We start from the raw sequence: 22,079 nt of genomic DNA on the forward strand, positions 1-22,079 counted from the left end.
CGACAACGCGCGCCACCCTGTATTTAAACAGTCACAATAAAACCCATCCATCGCATAATTTCCGAAATCCGCCCGGAGATTTATGGTCCTGGAGCGCATAATTCAGTCTCGCGTTTGAAAAGTTTGATTTTGCGTCGTGTAACCAGAATGACCAATTTTTCCCCGGATGATAAATGGCGCAGAATGGAAAATGGCGAGTTGAAAGAACGTTCCGGGCTCCGGAATTCTTATTTTCGTGGGGGAGGTTTGTTGTAGACGGTGTAATGGAGGTGGGAGAAAAATAAGATGATCGTGGAAAGTTTATCGATTCGGAGATAAGGCGGCATTTAGATGGATTCTTGGGATGTTTTGGGCGTTATCTGCGTGATAAGGTGGCGGGGTCAAGGTTGCCGGTTTGTGGGGCAGCGGCGATTTGACGGTCAGTCAAGGTAATCTGATTTGGCGAAGTTGGGAGTTGCTTTGAATGGGAGAAAGAGGAATTACTGTCAATGAAGGAGGGATGGGGGGTTTCCTTTGGACGTGATGGAAATGGTGAGAGGGAGTCTCGGTCGCAACTGTTTATTTGAGTGTTTGGGGGCTTATCGGGTTTTGGAGAATTCTAGCCGGATTTACAAGAATCGAAATTCCGTCATAAATACTGAGCAATAATTTGGCTAATCTTAGTGTACGCCTGAGATAATCCTGGGTTTATCTTATCAGTTATCGCTACTCTAATCACTACTATTTCTTCCAAAAACTAAATAAACAGCCAAATTTGTTTACGTTGTTCGTTATTTTAAAACTTGACACAACTACCAACCAGGAAAAAAAATAATCTACTTGATTAAACGAACCGACAACACCGCCGCGATTCCCTCAACGAACAATACATTGATTACGTCATTAAGTGAGGTTAAGTCCAAATTTGATGCGTCTTTGTAAACAAACTCAACTTCAAGTCTACTAACGATATTAACAATGAAAGTTTTCAGATTCTCTTAATTACCCGAGTTGGCCTATTTACGGCCATTGTTAACGATGCAAATGCCGCGGGTTTAATTTATGTTAATTTATTAAAAACTTGCGGACTATTTGAAAACGTTAAATTTAGACATCGAGTCATCGTAGGCCGAGAATCCATGGCAACAAGAAATTGTTAAATAAGAGTCAGATGCACCAAGTGGGTCAAAATTGAAGCGGACCGGATTAAATTTGAAGCGTTTTCGTAGCAACGAGGAGCGATTAGATTTTGGAATTAATATTAATTAATTAATTCAATCCAAGTGTAGGCATAATCCAATTACATAGTAATTAGCCCCTGGGCTAGACTTCGTACCAGGCGTTGCGCAATTTTGAACAAAAAAATCGGCCCCTTTTCCCCAACTTGGCGCCCTTTGCAGCCAAGATTGTCTTGAATTTTTATCAATAATTAATTATTGCTTAATTATGTGTGGATTTTAATTAGAATTTTAATTGTATTGAATCATTTTCATTACCCTTGCAAAACAGGGTTTAGCATAATTATCGAAATGACTAGGACGAAAAAACAAAAACTCCAACACCGTTTTTATTTTGAGGTTATACTGATTGGAGTGTCATTATAAACTTATTAAAAAAATAATAATAATAATAATAATAAAAACTATATCTGTAGAGATTTGAATCATTGAAATGAGTATTACACAATTTGATATAAAAAAAAAATTACGAAATTTATAAAACCAGTGGATATTGTTGCTCAGATAAAAGGGCCGAACTCGTCCTTATTTTATGTGGGTTTTGTGAAAGCAAAGTGTCCTACACGCCACTTTTCCGTCTATTACGTGTGCCAAAACAAAACCTAAATAGTTATTTGGGTCGGTCCACATCTGCCACTTTCATTATCACTAGGAGAAAATCGCCGTTTGATAACCCGTGTCTCAAACTCTAGATCGCACTTATTTTCGGAAAGGCTCCGTCGAGTGGTCCTCGAATCGTCGGTTTGTTTAGTTTTATCAAACCCCGACGGAAGCACCCAAGCAACGAAAGTCGACTTTCTCCTCGGCAGCGGCGGCGAGCCGTGGCGTCCGGTGCGTCGCCGCCGCCCGCCCCCGTGGGGGCAGCGTCTCCGCGCCGCTTCTAGGTTATAAACAATGGCCGAGCCGTGACGTGTGAGCAGCAAAGAGAACGGCAGCTCGAGGGCGAGGGAGTCGCGATTAGAAATCCTGCGGTGAAAGTTAGCGGCCGCCATGTTTGGGCAAATCGGGGAAAGCCTGGGCCGGTCCGGCCCTTACCTCGTCAGGGTGCCTTTGAGCAGCGGGTTGCGGTCGTAGTAGCCGCCGATCATGTTGGCTCGGAAGTCCAGGGGCGGCTCGCGCGGGGCGCAGGGGCGCGGGCACACGCACACTCACGGGGGCGCGAGGGTGGCGGACTCGGGCGGCCGTTGGGCACGTGGAAAAACATTAATCAAGGCACTAATCACTGTAAACAGTCACTCACTATCAGTTTGACAGCACGAGTGCCAAACAGGTGGCTGCCCCTCCAGTGCGCGACTGCGCGCGACTCGCTGCACTCCGCATCTGCCCTTGATAGCAAGTGAACCGGCGAGCGGCGGCCCCAAGCTCGGAGGAGACTTGCTCACCTAGTTTCGGAGTCGGAGGAGGCCTCCGAGGATGGCGGACGGCGACGCCGCCGACGAAGAGGACCGGGAAAAGGCCGGGGGCGGTGGAAAAAGAGGAAAGTCGGATGGGGTCTTGGAGTCGCTCCGGACCGCAAGGAAGCGCCGATTGACGCAGGCGGTGGAAAAACAGAGATGCGGTTTTCAAGACAGTTTTAAGAATTTTTTTAAACAATTATAATTAATACAAAAAAAGGTGGAAAATAACGAAATAAATGGAGAATACCCAAGATTCTTGTTTCATGCTAATTCGAAAAAAAAATTATAATTCCCGAATAAACCAGGCAGTGATTTATTAATGTTTGTGATTTTTTTGTCAAGTTGGCACCATGTTTAAACTTTATGATAGCATATCTGACTCAAATTGAAATTTAAGGCACCAAGTCGTCTAATCTCTTTATAAGGTGCGATCATTGCAAATTTGATACCTGTGAACTGACATTGCTGCCAATCACTGAGACTACCAACACAAAAATTTCGAAAACGCACTACTCGAACTTCTTTTAGCGAGCGAAGAGAGCTATATTATGCTACTTCGAAAAAGTTATTCGCTGAGGTCTTCAGATTTCGTTGGAAAACATTTTTAATTTTTTTCTGGAGAATCTTATGAAAGACGAAATTGTGTCAAATTAAGTCAGGTCTGGTCACGTCAACTCTATAGGATCTAAAATGATGATGACAGCTATAATGAGTTTCCTTAACTAAGCAGACTTAAGTTCTCTTGTTCTTTTTTCGTCTGTACGTTATAGCTTGCAAAATTTTCTTAATTTCATACTGTTTTGTTTAAGGTGAAGTTGAATAGCCTCGGCTACACTTCGCCTTTCTTCAAAAAAGACCTTATTATTATTATTATTATTATGATTATTGTTAGACATAAAAATTGGTCGAAGGTTATTAAACCTTCGCTCCTGAAGTGTAATAAAACATCGAGCTTTTTCGAAAAATTTTAAAATTTGGTTCTGCGAATTTTATTTATTTCTTTTTTATGAAAACTCCTATTAGTTAATATGTATATAGATATGTACGTAATATTAAAATAAATTTAAAGAAGAGTGCTAAACACATGTCTCTAATAAGTTTTTCCTCTACAACATTTTGTGATGACGTCATCAACGTTTGTGCTAGAACATTTATATCAATTAGATTAACAAATTTTCGTAAAAATTAAGTGAGCCGTTCCTGATTTAAGTAATAAAATAAATTGACGCCTTCATTATTACTTCCCGAGCGTAAGCTAAGGAAGTATAGTAATAGGGCCTAATTTTATATTTTCTCGACGTTTCATGACCCCTACAATACGAAAAAAGTAGTCTCCCGTTTCCGTCTGTCTGTCTGTCTGGTGTCTGTATCCATTTTTGTTAGACACGTAGTCTCCGATTGTGTTGTTAAATTTTGTATGTATATTAGGAATGTCATGTAGACGGTTACATGTTAACTAGAATTTTGCCAATCATCCCCACAAAGAAAGTGAAACGTTTCGAGAGCCCCAACTGTATTTTTTTAAAGCGGGTAAAATCTTCTCGGGGACTCCAGCTGTTTTTTTTTTTAATAGTGTGAAACCTTCTCGGGGTTCCCAGGTGATTTTTTTTAATGAAGGTGAAACCTTTTCGGGGGCCCCATCTGTCTTTTTTTTTTACAGAAGATGAAACCTTCTCGGGGTCCCAAGTATTTTTTTTTTTAAGAATTTGAAACCCTCTGGGGCCCCCAACTTTCTTTTTAAAGAATGTGAAACCTTCTCGAGGTTCCCAGGTGATTTTTTTTTAATGAAGGTGAAACCTTCTCGGGGCCCAAGTGTCTTTTTTTAAAGAACGTGAAACCTTCTCGGGGGTCCCATCTGTCTTTTTGAAGAAAAGTGAAGCTTTCTCGGGGGTCCCAACTGTATTTTTTTTAATGATATGAAACTTTTTTGGGGTTTCCAAGTATCTTTTTTTTTTAAAGAAGGTGAAACCTTCTCCGGGTCCCAAGTATTTTTTTTAAGAATTTGAAACCGTCTGGGGCGCCCCAACTGTCTTTTTAAAGAATGTGAAGCTTTCTCGGGGGTCCCAACTGTATTTTTTTTAATGATGTGAAACTTTTTTGGGGTACCCAAGTACCTTTTTTTTAAAAAATGTGAAACTTTTTTGGGGTTCCCAAATACCTTTTTTTTAAAGAATGTGAAACCTTTTCGAGGGCCCCATCTGTCTTTTTTTGAAAGAAACTGGAGCCTTCTCGGGGGTCTCAACTGTATTTTTTTAATGATGTGAAACCTTCTCGGGGTTCCAAGTATTTTTTTTAAAGAATTTGAAACCTTCTGGGGCGCCCCAACTGTCTTTTTAAAAAATGTGAAACCTTCTCGGGGTCCCCTCCTTTTTTTTAAGAAGCTGAAACCTTTTTTTCTCTCTGTCTCTTACACTGTAACTAGTACTTTCTATATTGTTTTGACTCCTTAGAGGTTATCACAAAAAAGTAAAATTTCACAAACTCAAATTTCATAATTTTTCAAAGAAGCGATTTTGACGGAACTGTAAAAAATGCTATATTTCAATTGGCGATTTTGGAAAAACGGTACGAATTTCCAAAGGAACGACGCCAAAAATGACTTGGATGTCCAAATCTACAAAAAAATGTTTTCGGAAATGGTTAAAAAATGGTCGAAAATGCCAAAGTTGCCAAAATCAGTTTCATGTTTTCAAATACTAGCCCCGCCCACCCACCCCTCTTCCCATTCTAACGACTAATTTTATTTCGGTTTAGTATAAGATCATTCATTTCATCAATCACTAAAATAGAGGCGGGTGGGTGGGCGGGGCTAATTATGTTGCTGTGTTTCAATTGGCGATTTTGGAAAAACGATAGAAATTTTCGAAGAAACGAAGTCGAAAATGACTTCCGAATATCTAAATCTACAAGCAAATCTGTTTCTTTAATTTTCGAAAATAGTTAAAAATGGTCGAAAATGTCAAAAGTGCCAAATCAGTAGTATTTTATCAAATACTAGCCCCGCCCACCCACCCTCTATTTTCTTGGAAGGTATGTCATTTGCCAAAATCAGTCTTATCTTAACAAGGGCGAGGGAAGTTCTGTCGAAATAAAGTTCGACCAATTATTTTTTTTAGTCACCTTGTATAAGCGACTCTAAAATATATTAATATAATCATATTTTGTGCATTTTACATAAGATGTATTCAGCAAAATTTTGAAATGACGTCATAAACTTTTTTGGGAGGGATAAACGAATATTAAAAGTTTACCATGGTCACGATAACCTTAAAACGTCTGATTTTGAAACATTCGGTTTAACAGATTCAAAATTAAATTGCAAAAGGTTCTCAACACGGATTCATAAACTACACGCCTAGGAGTATGTTATTTTATACACCTTGAAACCCATTTACGTCATCATATTGTTGGTGGGGATGATCCGTCAAATTTTGGTCTACATGATATTCCTAAAAAAAATTTCAACAATTGGAGATAAATTGACACAGATAGACAACAGGCATACAGACAGACAGACAGACGGAAACGGAGGACCAATTTTTTCGTACTCTAGAAGTCATAAGACTGGCAAGTCGTCTAATAGACTCGATTATTATGCCGCAATAATTATTATATTCATCATTGTTGAAAACTGAGCGCTGAGATTCTTTCAGCGAGCGAAGCGAGCTGTATATTATGCTGGTTCTAAGCAGCGATCTAAAAACGATTCCTGAGGTTTCAACGATAGTAAATCTTATTACATTATTTTCTTGTCAAGATAAGATTGATTTTGGTAGATGACATATTATCCTCTAAGAAAAAAAGGGTGGGTGGGCGGGGCTAAGGCTTGCTAAGATAGGACTGAACAATATTAAGAGATAGTCACTGAAACGAACAAGGCGAATTTTATTTAGTGTAAAATGGGAATTGAAAAATAACAGTATTCTATTGCTAAAATTTTCTGGAAAAATGGAGTGAGGCGTTCCTGATTTAATCGATAAATTAAATTGACTCAATCACTAGAAAAAACATCACATTTTGCACATTTTGGGTAGAATTAAAATGAACATGTCTTTGATTTGGTCTTCATTGCCCTTGTTTTTATAAAATTCATTGGTTTTATTATACGAAAAAGTGAGGTTAGGTTGTACCATTCCGCGTTGTCAACTATCATCCATTTAATTTTAGGTTCATTGTCAACATTGTCTACAACATTTACAAAAAATCAAGGCTAACTTGATGACTTTTTCAATCGGACACTTGATATGTTGACGATAAAAATAGACAGATAATGTAAAAACTCCGGAATTGATTACTTTGAAATTGAAATGTACTTTAAGATAACAATATGTATACTGATCAAAATTTATCGATCATCTTTAAAACCCGATAAGGTTATTTGGGTGACCAATTAACTCCATTTTTAGGAAATTACGTCAACATGGCTTTTATTTTGATTTTTAGAATTTCGAAGTCTTTTCTTCTCTGAAGACTCACGACCTCATGCATAACTTAACGTTTTATTTTCTTCATCTAAAACTAAAAAGTGGAATACAGAATATCAGAGCGCCGAAAACCAGCACCCAAGCCACATTCTCTCGCACCATAAATAACTCAAAATAGCTCTCCGTTCTCCACCTTGCACAATTTATATCAACAAATCTCCTCTAATCAACATCGCCGGTCTCAAAATAAGCCAAATTTTCGCCTTATCCCCATTTTACAAGTGACAAAATCCGGTCTAAAATTAATCCCAAGACGCATTACTTCAAACCACATTTACCGCAACGCTAACCTACTACATTATGATCAAATGCATACATCCATTTTAATTACGGCTTTCTTTTACGACCAGAACTTGCCTGACCTTTGAACTGCTTTTACTATATGATGACATCCTTTGACATTTGTGTAAAGTCGCACCGGAAAATAACCAGGGACGATTTTAGGTGAAGACACGAAGTTCGGGCAAAAACTGATCCCGATCGGTCACCTGTTTCCTCCAGGACCTTGACATCTTCCACAGCGCTGGTTTTGCATATAGATGGCGTCGTATTACGCTGCAGTGCACGTTATGCAGTTAGAGCCACATAAATCATAAGAGCTTGAGGATTACATCTAAGCTCCGTATCAACATCGAACTGGAGGCGGCTCCAAGAAAAATAAGACCGACTTGCACTTGGCGCTCCATAAAACAACTAGTAATTCGGTTTTCAGTGTCAATTTGCGGAAAAATGGCTCCATGTTTGCTCTTTGATAACATCGGGAGGAAATATGTTTATAAATAGCGCGTTTTGTGGGGAAAAGCCGACTTAGTAGGTCGAGACAGGTGTCCCATTTGCCAACGACTGTAGTGGCGATGGCTCCGCCTATTCGCAAACCGAAGCCCCTCCTCATTTTTTGGTTTCGTTAGAAAATCGATGAGAATTATGCCTTCGTTTGTAATTTCTTGTTTAATTAAACACGAAAATCGACCTGTCTAATTTTAAAACGCATCAATAATAGGTGGTGCAGTGTCTACAAGGTCGATAACCAGGTGTGACCGCCCAGTAGAACAGTTTCCCTAATGATGGGGTTAAAGCATTATTAATTTTATTAGAGGGTAATTGATCGTGCCGACATCTTGTGCTTAAAATAGGTTTTCCAGCATCGTTATCGTGGATTATTCGTTCATGATTCATTGGACGGGCGGAAAGTTTCGGGTTTACAGTTGGCTTCGAGTAAAAATTTCGTCGTCGCAAATGAAAGTTGGTTGCGCTTAAACCGATCTAATAATTCAATTTGAGACAAATGAATAGTGCATGCCTTGTCAAAAGAATAAAACGAGCGTAATTTAAATTTATGGCACGAGCAATCTGTCTTGAACAAGCACAGTCGGTGTTCATGCTATCATTCCAACTAGTCACTTCGAGAAATTAGTGCCACAACTTTACTTTCCCTCGCTCGCTAATTAATCAAACCACTAGATGTCTCACTCCTCCGTAACACATCTATCAATCGCCAGGTGGCGCTCATTTTATTAAAATTAATTCGTTACGAAGAACGAAGCTTGAAAATGCAACGTCATGTAGACCGGAAACGCCAACATCGAGACATTCCGGCGACCATTATCCATCGACACCGGCCACCGCGGGCTGGGTTCGTCCCATGGGTGTATCTAAACCCCATAAACAAGCCTACTTTGTTTAGCCCAAAGCAGAATCTCGTCTTCCACAATGACATATCGATTGGCGGTTATCTAGCGTGACGACTTGCAACTACTGATTAGTGACTCCGTTGAGAATCAATAGGACTGCAGCATAAACTTCCCAATTATCTCGTGAGCCCCTTATTGTTCTGGCTATTTCGTAAATTAAATTCAGCCCACCGCATGCATTGTGTTATTAACCAAAACACAAAGTAATTGCGACATCAAGGTCGGTTGGTATCAACGTGTCAAACTCAAGTCAAAGTGAGTGTCCCGAAACGGCGAGAAGCGGTGAAAGCGCGCCATAGACTGTCGAAATTGGTGAAAATGGCGATTTTGAGCACCGGTAGGTCCTCCATTTAGTTCGAACGCGCCCCTTTATTCCTCGTTATAACGTTGCCCTCTGGGAACAGAATACCGGATTATGCGATTGCTATTGCCAATCGAACGTGAATACTTTATAACCTCGTTTCACGCAAACTTCATAAAACAAGTGTGTACGCCCCCAACTTCTTCAATCAAGTCGACGTAATTGAAACAAGAGAAAAAAGTCGGCAGTCGTACCAACGTCTTGGTTGTACAGTTGCCGACTTTCGACAGTGGCGGAGTGATTTATTGTTTTTATGAGGCGGCTTTGAGGAGGCTGTTAAGTGCGGTATTGATTGGATAAGTTGAACGAAACGTTATTGAATTGGGAGGAAATTAAAGAATCTGGGGGTGGAATGAACATGAAAGGGACGAGCAGACAGCGGGTATTAAGACCTATTTGTTTGTAATCGCAAAGGCAACTGTGTAAACCTTGACGGGGGCTTTGTTTGCGGCGCAACTGGCGGATAAATAGAAAGAAAGAGGAGATAAGGCTAATAGACGGGAATTAGTTTTTAGTTTAGTTTGAGCTGCTGGGTTATTTCACACTGTTGGACGCGATTTGACAGGGGGAGTGGGCAAGTTTTGATTATTTCGTCACTGGGAATGTAAACGAAATAATCCGATTTGAATTGAAAGGTTTGGGGACAAATCACGTCAGGTCGGATCAGGTCAAATCCAGTCATGTCAAATTTTCTCAAGTCAAATCCAGTCAGCTCAGGATAAATCAATTAGGTGCGATCCAGTCAGGTCAGATCAGGTCAGGTCAAGTCAAATCACGCCAGGGCAGGACAGCTCAGATCAAACTTAATTAAGTCAGTTTCAATCAGCTCCGTTCCAGTCAGGTCAGATCAAATTTGATCAAGTCAAACCAGGTTAGGACACATCAGGTCAAATTCGGTCAATTGAGATCCACTCAGGTCGTATCCAATTATTATCCATCCATTTAAGTCAAATCCGGGAAGACAAATAAGGTCAGATCAGATCAAATTCGGTTAAGTCAAATTCAGTGGAATCAGATCCAATTACTTCAGACCCGGTCAAGTCAAATCGGGTTAGGTTGGATCTAGTCAAGTCAGATTTATTTCGTTCAAATCAGTTTCGCTCAGGTTTGATGTGGTCAGGTCAAATTTTGTCAGTTCAGATCAAGTCAGGTTTGTATTTTACCTTTTTTTTTTTTTCTTAATATATGTACGTAATTTTCTTTTCACGACAAGAAACTGAAAACATGTTTAAAAAAGCAAACTGGTAGAGAAATGTGGGGCATAAGATTTACCACTTTAAACATGTTTTCAGTTTCTTGTTGTGAAGGGAAGACTACGTATATTAAGAAAAATAAAAGGCAAAATATAAGCCCCACCCACCCACCCTATCTCAATTGTAACGATTTTTCTTTATTCGTCGTGAGTCAAGGGAGGCGGAGCTTAATTGCAGTATCCGTATTTTTCTACAAGAATTGCCATATTCTTCAGTGATCGTGTTGTTCAAAGAAAACTATTATATCTGTCATCTCAATCGTGATGAATTCATTGGTTGTCAGAACGAGGGGCGGAGCGTAATTGAAAAATCCATATTTCCTGTTTTAAACATATTTGAAGTAGTTTGTTCTTGTGAAAAAAAGACTAGGTATATTAAGAAAAAAGCAAAATAGGAGCCCCGCCCACCCGCCCCCGTCTCAATTGTGGTGATTTTTTATTCGCTGTGACTCCGGAGGCGGAGCTTAGCTGCAAAACCTTTGTTTGAAATTACCATGTGAAACATTTTTTATTGTTGTTGACATAGTAGGGGAGAGAAGGTTACACAGTCTACTTTTTCTCAAAATGGTCGGGGTTTTTTTTTGCTTTTGTTTTTCGTAATATATACAGGTTTCTTTCAGCAACACCATACTTAAAACGATGTTTCAAACGGTAAATGTTTGTAAAGCAATAAGGATTTTGCAATAAAACTCCGCCCCCGGGCTCACAGCGAATAACATCATCACAACTAAGATGTGGGTGGGTGGGCAGGGATTAAATTTTGCTTTATTTCTGGATAACCATAATAATTTTTTCACGAGACAAGATTTTTAAAATATTTAAAATGGTAAATTTTTGTCGAGAAACATCGATTTTACAATTAAACTCTGCCTTTCGGTCTGACAACGAATGAAAAATTCATCACAATTGAGGTTGGGGCTGGTGGGTGGGGCTTATTTTATACTTTTTTTTTCTTAACATCTCTAGTTTCCTTTCAACACGTTACTTAAAAACATGTTTCACATGGTAATTTTTTGTATAGACATAAGCATTTTGCAATAAACTCCGCCCTACGATTCACAACGAATAAAAACGTTATCACAATTGAAATGAGGGCGGGTGGGCGGGGTTTGAATTTTACTTTGGTAAACATGTTTTCAGTTTGTTGTTGTGAAGGAAAGACTATACATATTAAGAAAAACAAAATGAAAAATATAAGCCCCGCCCACCCACCCTATTTCTATTCTAACGATTTTTCTTTATTCGTTGTGAGTCAAGGGGGGCGGAGCTTAATGGAAGTATCAGTATTTTTCTACAAGAATTGCCATGTTCTTCAGTGATCGTGTTTTTCAAAGAAATATATCTATTAAGTAAAAACAACCCAAAAGACAAGCCCCACCCATCCGTCTGCATCGCAATCGTGATGAATTTTGCATTGGTTGTCAGACCGAGGGGCGGAGCGTAATTGCAAAATCCATATTTCCTGTTTTAAACATGTTTGAAGTTTGTTGTGAAGGCAAGACTATGTATATTAAGAAAAACAAAATATAAAATATAAGCCCCGCCCACCCACCCTATCTCAATGGTAACGATTTTTCTTTATTCATCGTGAGTCAAGGGGGGCGGAGCTTAACTGCAGTATCCGTTTTTTTCTACAAGAATTGTCATGTTCTTCAGCGATCGTATTGCTCAAAGAAAATCATATCTATTAAGTAAAAAAAAGCCAAAACATAAGCCCCACCCATCCGTCTGAATTTCAGTCGTGATGAATTTTCAGTTGGTTGTCAGATCGAGGGGCGGAGCGTAATTGCAAAATCCATATTTCCTGTTTTAAACATATACTAAATTTCTTATTGTGAAAACAAGACTAGGTGTAGGAATTAAGAAAAAATCAAAACAAGCCCCGCCGACCCGCCCCCATCTCAATTGTGGTGATCTTCTTATTCGCTGTGATCCCGCAGGCGGGGCTCAGTTGCAAAATTTTTGTTTCTCTACAAGAAATTACCATGTGAAACATTTTTTTTATTGTTGTTGACATAGTAGGGGAGAGAAGGTTACACAATCTCATTTTTCTCAAAATGGTTTATTTTGAACAATATGATAAATTCTTCTTTGCTTTTTTGTATGTATGTCTACGTATACAGGTTTATTGGAGCAAAACATGTTTCAGACGGTAAATTTTTGTAAAGAAATAAGTATTAAACTCACAACAAATAACATTATTACAACTAAGATGGCGATAAGTAGGCGGGGCTTAAATTGTGCCTTTTTTCTGGATATACGTAATAATCTTTTAACGACAAAATATTTAAAACGTTTAAAACAGTACATTTCTTTGTCGGGAAACATCGATTTTACAATTACGCTCTGCCCCTCTGTCTGACAACGAATGAAAAATTCATCACAATTGAGGTTGGGGCGGGTGGGTGGGGCTTATTTTTCTGAATGTTTTTGCTTAACATGCATAGTTTCCTTTCAACAACATGTTACTGAAAAACACATGGTAGTTTTTTGTATAGAAATAGGCATTTTGCAATAAACTCCGCCCTTTGGCGGGGTGGAATTTTACCTTTTTTTTTTCCTAATATATGTACGTAGTTTTCTTTTTACAAGAAACTGAAAACATGTTTAAAAAGATAAATTTGTAGTGAAGTGTGTGAATATTAAGAAGGAAAAAAATGCAAATCATGAGCTCCGTCCACCCACCCTATCTCAATTGTGATGATTTTTTTATTCATCGTGAGCCAAGGGGCGGAGCTTGAAATCCTCATTTCTTTACAAGAAATTATCAAGTAAAACATGTTTTTGAGTATTGTGTTCTTGAAAAACACGATGTATATTAGTAAAAAATAAAGCCAAAGATTAAGCCCCACTCTTCCGTGTCGATCTCAAACGTGATGAATTTTTCATTCGTTGTCACACCGAGGGGCAAAATGAATAGTTCCCTGCAAAAATTTAATTAATCCAAATCCGATTAGAGGAGATCCAGTCTAGCCAGATCCGGTCAGGTCGAATTCGCTCGGGTCGGGACAGGTTTAAATCAGTCTAAATCAGGTCAGGTCATGTCCAGAGATTTTTATGAACATAACATATACAACTTTTATTTTTCTTCCTTATTCTCGTTGCCTCTGCTAAAGACTCTGACACAGACATGACGCACTTTTGCGTTTTAACTTCTCTTGGTTTTAAATCCATGAATCTTCATTGATTTCTTTTATATATTCAAATCCTTTTGAATCTATTTAAAAGAATGTGTTTTTAATTCAGAAATTGTCCATTTTGTTTCAATTTTATTTCGTTTAAAAATGGTTATAGTTGTTGCCGCCCAACTAGGAATTCTATAAATTGTTATTTGATTATAGAACTTTTCTACACTGAACTTTATATATTTTTATCTCCGTCCGTTTTTGAACCTTCCACTTGGTGCTCTTATATTAAAAAAAATCGATCATGTCATAACCTAGGACATTCAAGTAGGCGTCGACATTGATCTTTTTCATCAGAAAGAAAATTAAATACCAAGAACGCTTTTTCTACGACCGCCAATGCAAATGACACACTTTACAAAACCCAGCGTACGCAACGATAACAACATAATTGTTACACTTAATTAGTAGTCGTAATCATAACTGATATATTACTAAAAATAGCGTCTATTGTGGAGATAACCGATATCTTATCGCGACGAAAACGGGAATTGTTTTTCACAGCCGTGTTAAAAACACGAATGATCGAGTGTCACCCTCAAGCCCACGACTTCTCCGGCCACTTCGAAAATTTCCACGGAAAGTCCACACGCCATTTTTGCTGCCTTCTCTCTAATTGATTTCTTTGTGGCGTTAACCGTCGGTAATTATCGGCGATAACGGAGCGATCGGAATTATCGTAACAATACGGTCGGTTAAAATAAAAAAGAAATAAAACCTGGAGGAGAGCCTTGACAAGGGATGACAACCTTGTTATAAACAGACAATAAAATTTATGCTACAATAACGGTTTTATTAGGGTTGCGGCAAAAGTGTATATTATGCTTCCACCGGAATTAAAATTTTATTTTGGCATTCGGGTTTACGTCGCGACGAACGTCGCCCGAATTATGCGAGAAGTGGAGCGGGGGAGGATCTGGGTTAATTATAACAGTAATATCGGGGTTTTTGTGCAAGCCAGTTTTGTATGTGGAACGGTTTTTAATAACACTACTTTACAAATGTTTTTTGCTCCCTGGAGAATTTAAACGTCAATTCGTATTCGAAATTTATGGTTTCAACAAGACGGTGCTCCTGCGCATTGTCACAGAACATTGCGGGATTTTATGAACTCCAATTGACACCTGGAATGTTTGGAAAATAAAATAAATTATTTTCGTAAATCACCCTGTATAAATCGAACAACAGAGGTCCTAGGACAGATCTCTGTGGAATTCCACATTTGTCAACATAAACGACTCCATGCTTTCGTGGAGGGTTGGTGTAAATCGGAGTAATTTGAGCACACACAGCCCCCACTCCATGGAGTGGTGTGGACGGCGACTTGTCCCCGCAACACCTGCGCTCCCACCCGTCGCCCCTTCCTCGCGCGGGTCCCCGTGAGCGCGCCTCGGCCCAATAATCCGATTCCGGGCCTGTCGCCGGGCGGTCGGGGGCCTCTCGCCGCCGCCGCGCCGCGCAAAACCGGGGGAATTACCTTTCAGCGGGTAAGTGTCTCAGCGCTTCCATCTTCGCATATTATCCCATTGTTGTCGACGGTCGCCGCCGCCGTCGTCCGTTCTCCACCGGCTAAAAAAGGCCGCACTCCGTACCGCACATGTGGCTTATTTTGGGCTCACTCGCGAGGACCGCGGCCCGGCCGAATCGCCTTTTGGCTGTTTTTTGAGAATTCGGAACGCACGAGACACTATCAACGCGACAGGGTGTTTGTTGAGAATGAAGAGTGGGCGGGACTAGCGAGAAGAAGCATCGTGCGCCTGAGCGACACGAGGACACCGATCAAGATGCGCAAAGAGAATAGGACGCCAGATATTGGATGACAAATTTATTTGGCCAGATTTAACCCTGCGAGCAATTAAGCGGAGGAAAAAGCGCCGCGACGAGGTGGACGGGTCGGGGGGACGCCGCCGCCCGAACCACCCCCGCCCGAATAAATTGCGATCGAATTCGATGCGGCGATAAATCAGATTTTACGCCACGGCGGGGCTTAGCGTGCTCAAAATTGACTGAGGACGCGGGCAGGGGGAGGAGTCGGCGCGTGGGGACATCTGGCGGCGGAGAGGCCAACTGGGTTGGTGGGGGGGGGGCGAGCAATAGCGCGCTTACTGCCAAAATCGGCTTTAAATTAAAGCTTAGATCTGTTAGTGTCATTCTACCACTGTTTCTTCTTTTTTTCTCACAATATTTGGTGAGGATTCTGGATATAGAATGTTCTACAAAACTGCTGAGTTATCCATTACTTGTTCAAAATGTTGTATATTGTCAGATTAGGTCAGGTCATATCAGGTCAGGTTAGGTCAACTGCCAAGAAAATGTTCCCGAATGTTTTACAGTTGTTTTCAATTTGAAAAAACTACTAAAAAATAGTGGAATGTGAAATCAAAACGAGAAATGTAAAGTTTAAAACGAAAATTTCCAAATTTGGTTCTATAAACTTCCTTCTGAATGAGACCTTCTAGAACTTTCTAGACACGTCCTTAATCAATCTTCTTCTTTGAACCCCTTTGATTCTAAATCCTAAATATTTCTCTACCTATTGGATCTCGAGTAACATTTTCTAAAACCTTTAATCATTTGAATGTCCCAAAATTTAAAGAAATTTTCCGTTTTAAGTTTAGCAATAACGTTTTTTGAAATAATATTTTAGAACACTTTCGAAAGTTCAAATTATAATTCTTCTAATCGTCTCTTCTTCAAGTAAAATTCTTCTAGACCTTTTATTTTACTCAAAATCTCTCTGACTTTGAAAAATAATCCACAAATTCTCCCCATGAATCTTCCGAATACCGCTACGATAATTTTTTCAACATCTTTCTGATACCGATCTATTGCACACTCTTTTCCAGCAGAATATTCTAGAATCCATTCGAAAATTCCTAGATGATCTTCCTTGAACCTTATTTCTGAATCTATCTCCGTTCTTTCTTAAAATGGATTTCTTCTAAGCTTCTCTTCGGTACCAGTTTCGTATCGGCGTATAAATTCTTTTGATTTTCACTTCTCCAAATAAAATTCTTCTAGCCTTCTATTTCACTCAATTCTTCTCCAGTTCTTCAAATCAATCCACCAATTTCTCTTTTTCTTCTTTACTCCGTGGATTTTAGCTTGAGTTCTTTCACCTGTGGTCGAAAATCCACAACTTTGTTCTTCCTTTTCTTTGCACATTTCTGTTCTGTTTATTCTTGTTCTTCTTTGTCCACATTAGAAAATCTTCCACAACTGTCTCTTCTTACTTACCGACACAATTCATTCTTTTTTGTTTTCATGTCGAAATATTTCTGTTCTACTTCTTCTTCTCCTTCTTCTTCTTAAATGGAGTTTTTCTAGTCTAGATGATCTCATTGGATCTTCGAATATTCTATTATTCAAAAAATTCGTCCGTTTTCGGATTATCAGGATAACATTCTTTTTCAGAAGAATGTTCTAGAATCGTTTCAAAAATTCTTTGATGATTTTCCTTCTTGAATTCGAGTGCTTTCGCCTTCAAAACTAATTTCTTTTAATCTCTTCTTCGATGACAGTTCCGCATCGGAATATAAATTCTTGTGGTTCCCTCTTCCCCAACTAGAATTCTTCTAGACTTCCAATTCCATAAAATTCTTCTTTTTTTTCTTTCCCCTGTGTTGGAAAACCCGTAACTTTTTTCTTCCTTTTCTTTCCATATTTTAATTCTCTTTATTTTTGTTCTTCTTTGTCCACATTAGAAGATCTTCCGCAATTGTCTCTTCGTAGTTAGCGACACAATTCATTCTTTTTTGTTTTCATGTCGAAATATTTCTGTTTTACTTCTTCTTCTCCATCATCTTCTTAAATGGAGTTCTTCTAGTCTAGATGATCTCATTAGATCTTCGAATATTCTATTATTTAAAAAATTCTTCCGTTTTCAAAATTTTTCTGATACCGATCTATTGCACTACTTCGAATTATCAGGGGAATATTCTTTTCCCGCAGAATATTCTAGAATCCTTTCGAAAATTCTTTGATGATCTTCTTTCTTGAATCCCAGTTCTGTATCTATCTTCTTTCACATTCAAAATGAATTTATTTTAATCTTCTCTTCGATGATAGTTCCTCATCCGAATATAAATTCTTGCGGTTCCCTCTTCCCAATTAAAATTCTTCTGGCCTTCTATTTCACTCAATTCTTTTCCAGTTTAGCTTGGGTTTTTTCGCCTGTGGTCGAAAAGTGATAACTTTTTTCTTCTTTTTCTTTCCACATTTCTGTTTTCCTTGTTCTTGATCTTCTTTGTTGATTGGAAGATCTTCCACAAATGTTTCTCCTTATTTTTTGTCTTCACTTTAAGTCGAAATGCTTCTGTTTTGCTTCTTCTTCTTCTTCTTCACAAATAGAGTCTTCTAGTCTAGACGATCTCACTAGATCGTCTAGACTAGATATTAGAAAATATTAAATAATTTACAATTATTTAATATTTTCCGGTCCTCTCTTCTCCAAATAAAATTCTTCTAGTCTTCTATTTCACTCACTTCTCCATTTCTTTAAATCAATCCACCAATTCTTTTTGTTCTTTATTCTATGGGTTTTAGCTTGGGTTCTTTCACCTGTGGTCGAAAATCGTTAACTTTTTTTCTTCCTTTTCCTTTTACATTTGTGGGATTTCTACTGCTTTCGTCATTCTTGTTCTTCTTTGTCCACAAACGAAGATCTTCCGCAATTGTTTCTTCTTACTTACCGATACAATTCATTCATTTTTGACGTCGCTTTAAGTCGAAATATTTCTGTTTTGCTTCTTCTTTTTTTTTCTCAAATGGAGTTCTTCCAGTCTAGACGATCTCACTGATCTTCGAATATCCTAGTATTTAAAAAATTCTTCCGTTTTCCACATTTTTCTGATAATTGCACTTTGCACTACTCCAAATTATCAGACGAATATTTTCTTCCAGCAGAATGTTCTAGAATTCTTTCGAAAATGCTTTGGTGATCTTTTTTCTTGAATTCTACATCTGGATCTATCTCTTTTTTCCTTTAAAATGAATTTATTTTAAGCTACTCTTCGATAATATTTCCCCATCGGAATATAAATTCTTCTGGTTCTCTCTTGTTCAAATAAAATTCTTCTAAACTTCTATTTTGACCCAATTCTTCTCCATTTCTTCAAATCAATCCATTTTCTTTTTTGTTCCGTGGGTTTTAGCTTTAATCGAAAACCCATAACTTTTTTCTTCCTTTTCTTTCCACATTTCTGCTTTCTTTATCCTTGATCTTCTTTGTCCACATTGGAAGATTTTCTGCAATTGTTTCTTCTTATTTACCGACACAATTCATTCTTTTTGTCTGGACTTTAAATCTAAATATTTCTGTTCTTCTTTTTCTCAAACGGATTTCCTCTAGTCTGCACGATTTCATTACATCTTCGAATATTGTAACATTTGAATAATTCTTCCGTTTTCAGTCTATTGCCCTACTCCGGATTAAGAGACGAACATTCATTTCCAGAAGAATATTCTAGAATCCTTTGGAAAATTCTTTGGTGATCTTCTTTTTTGAACCCCAGTTCTGTATCTATCTTGTTTCAAAATAAATTTCTTCTAATCTTCTCTTCGATCGTTACTCCGGATTATCAGACGAATATTTTTTCCAGCAGACTATTTTAGAATCCTTTCGAAAATTATTTGGTGATCTTCTTTCTTAAACTCCAGTTCTGTATCTATCTCCTTTTTCCTTCAAAATAAATTTCGTCTAATCTTTTCTTGGATGACAGTTCCGTATTGGAATATAAATTCTTCTGGTCCTCTCTTCTCCAAACAAAATTCTTCTAGCCTTCTAATTCACTCAATTCTTCTCCAGTTTTTCAAATCAATCCAAAATTCTTCTTTTTCTTCTTTCCTCCGTGGGTTTTAATTTGGGTTTTTTCACCTGTGGTCGAAAATCCGTAACTTTTTTCTTCCTTTTCTTTCCACACTTCTGCGATTTTTGCTGTTCTCTTTATTCTTGTTCTTTGTTCACATAAAAAATCTTCCGCAATTGTTTCTTCTTATTTACCGACACAATTAATTTTTTTTTTGACTTCAATTTAAGTAAAAATATTTCTGTTCTTCTTCTTCTTCTCAAATAGAGTTCTTCTAGACTAGATGGTCTCATTAGATCTTCAAATATTCTAGTAGTCATTTAAAAAATTCTTCCATTTTCAACATTTTTCTGCTTACCAATCTATTGCACTACTCCTGATTATAAGACGAACATTCTTTTCCAGCAGAATATTCTAGAATCCTTTCGAAAATTCATTGGTGATCTTCTTTCTTGAACCATAGTTGTATATCTATATTCTTTTGCCTGTAAAATGAATTTCTTCTAAGCTCTTCTTCGATGATATTGCTCCATCGGAAAATAAATTCTTCTGGTTCTCCCTTGTCCACATAAAATTCTTCTAACCTTCTATTTCACCCAATTCTTCTACATTGCTTCAAATCAATCCACCAATTCCTTCTTCTTCTTCTTCTTCTTTGTCCACATAGAAGATGTTCTGCAATTGTTTCTTCTTATTTACCGACGCAATTCATGCTTTTTGTCTTCACTTTAAATCGAAATATTTCTGTTCTTCTTCTTCTTCTCAAATGGATTTCTTCTAGTCTGCACGATTTCATTAGATCCTGGAATATTCTAGAATCCTTTCGAAATTTTTTTGATAATCTGCTTTCTTGAATCTATTTTCTTTCTCTTTCAAAGTGAAGTTGTTTTAATCTTCTCTTCGATGACAGTTCCGCATCGGAATATACATTCTTGTGACTCCTTCTTCCCCAGTTAGAATTGTTCTAGCCTTCCATTTCACTCAATTCTTCTCCAGTTCTTTGAATCAAGCCACCGATCCTTCTTTTCCTTCTTCGCTCCTTTTGTGTTAACTTGAGCTCTTTCACCTGTGGTTGAAAACCCACAACTCTTTTCTTCCTTTTCTTTGCACATTTCGGTTGTCTTTATTCTTGTTCTTCTTTGTCCACATTAGAAGATCTTGCGCCATTGTCTCTTCTTGTTTACCGACACAATTGATTCCTTTTTGTTTTAATGTCGAAATATTTCTATTCTTCTTCTTCTTCTTCTCAAATTGAGTTTTTCTAATCTAGATGATCGGTCATCTTTAGCTCTACGAAAGTTCTAGAATTTAAATAGTTTTTCCGTTTTCAACATTGTACTGAAATAAATGAAATCAAAACAAGATGTTCCATATTCCTTTCGAAAATTCCTCGATGATCTTCTTTCTTAAACCTTGGTTCTGTATATCTTCTCTTCGAATGTAGTTCCGCATTATTCTGGCTCTATCTTTTCCAAATAGCCTTCCATTTTACTCGTTTCTCCTCCAATTCTTCTAATCAATCCACTAATTCTTCTGTTGAATTTCAGGTCTTCCAATTTGAATGATTCTTCAAACCCCACTCATGACACATAACTTTTTTCTTCCTTTTCCTTCCACAATTATTCTGTACTTCTACTTCTAATGTACACTTTATTCTTGTTCTTCTTTGTTCACACTGGAAGATCTTCTGCAATTGTGTCTTCTTCTTCTCATACAGAAATCTTCTAGTCTAGAAGATCTCCATTTGAAAATCCTTTCGAAAACTCCTCGATGATTTTCTTTCTTAAACAGCTGTTCTCCATCTATCTTCTACATCCTTTGAAAAACATTTCTTCTAATTTTCTCTTCGATTACAGTTCTGCATTCTTCTAACTCTCTCTTCCCCAAATAGAATTTTTCTAGCCTTCTATTTCACTAAATTCGCCATCAATTCTTCTTTTCTTTTTCAATTTGGATGATTTCTACGGCTTTTTCTTTTTTCTTCATTCTTGTTGTTCTTTGCCCACAGTTGATTTCTTTAGCAAATGTTTCTTCTTCCTTACCGATACTATTCTCCAATCTTTTTTGTCTTCATTCTAAGTCTAAATATTTCTGTTCTCCTTCTTCTTTTCAAGAGAATTTCTTCTAGATATTCTTCCAAATGTTCTAAAATTTCTCCAGTTTCGTATTGTCGCAATTTCTATTTCTTCTTTTCAGAACGGAGTTCTTCTAAAATCTTCTTAAATTTATGTTTGCTACTTTCCCGCTTAGTTAGTTCTAGAATTCCCATTAAATGATTTTTAAGGCACCTTACACACGTGCAAGTTGCTTAAGTCGACATTTTATTACTTTGTCATCCAAACGTAGAAAAGTGCGATAAACACGACTGACCTGATGTATTGTTTCTCAGACTAGCTTGAAGAACATGAGGCCGTATAAGCGGTACTTTAGGGAGGGACAGTGGCCAAATAAAACAAAGGTTCGAGTTTTGAATACGTTTTAAATTTTTCATCAGCACACATTTTTAATTTTTGCATTATACGATCTCACACAATTTAAACCATAAATAAAATGGAACTTATAATCAGGTTGTTAAAACACAAGTCTGAAAAAAATCCATAAATGGTCGTATTCTCCCAACGCCAACCTTCGACTTACAAGTTGTTTTCCAAGCCCAGAAGTGAGCGGAAATCATCTCGTCGGCTT

The 22,079-nt window shown here is 37.9% G+C and overlaps 1 protein-coding gene across 3 annotated transcripts in view; it reads right to left on the minus strand.

Moving 5' to 3' along the window:
* The window catches only part of LOC135124145 (AF4/FMR2 family member lilli), a 158,540-nt gene extending 143,252 nt beyond the window's left edge, over positions 1 to 15,288 (minus strand). For 2 of the 3 annotated variants that reach the window (XM_064049027.1, XM_064049019.1), the window contains exon 1: positions 2,253 to 2,743. In XM_064049027.1, coding sequence (XP_063905097.1) covers positions 2,253 to 2,305 — 53 coding nt within the window. In that variant the 5' untranslated portion in view covers positions 2,306 to 2,743. Of the gene's footprint in view, positions 1 to 2,252; positions 2,744 to 15,064 lie in introns of those variants that run through there. The other variant, XM_064049033.1, reaches the window with a different exon arrangement.
* Positions 15,289 to 22,079: the final 6,791 nt, after the last annotated feature.

Source organism: Zophobas morio, unplaced genomic scaffold (genome assembly GCF_036711695.1).
Source record: "Zophobas morio isolate AGI-343-1 ecotype UQ-CSIRO unplaced genomic scaffold, CSIRO_AGI_Zmor_V1 ptg000002l, whole genome shotgun sequence".
NCBI lineage: Eukaryota > Metazoa > Arthropoda > Insecta > Coleoptera > Tenebrionidae > Zophobas > Zophobas morio.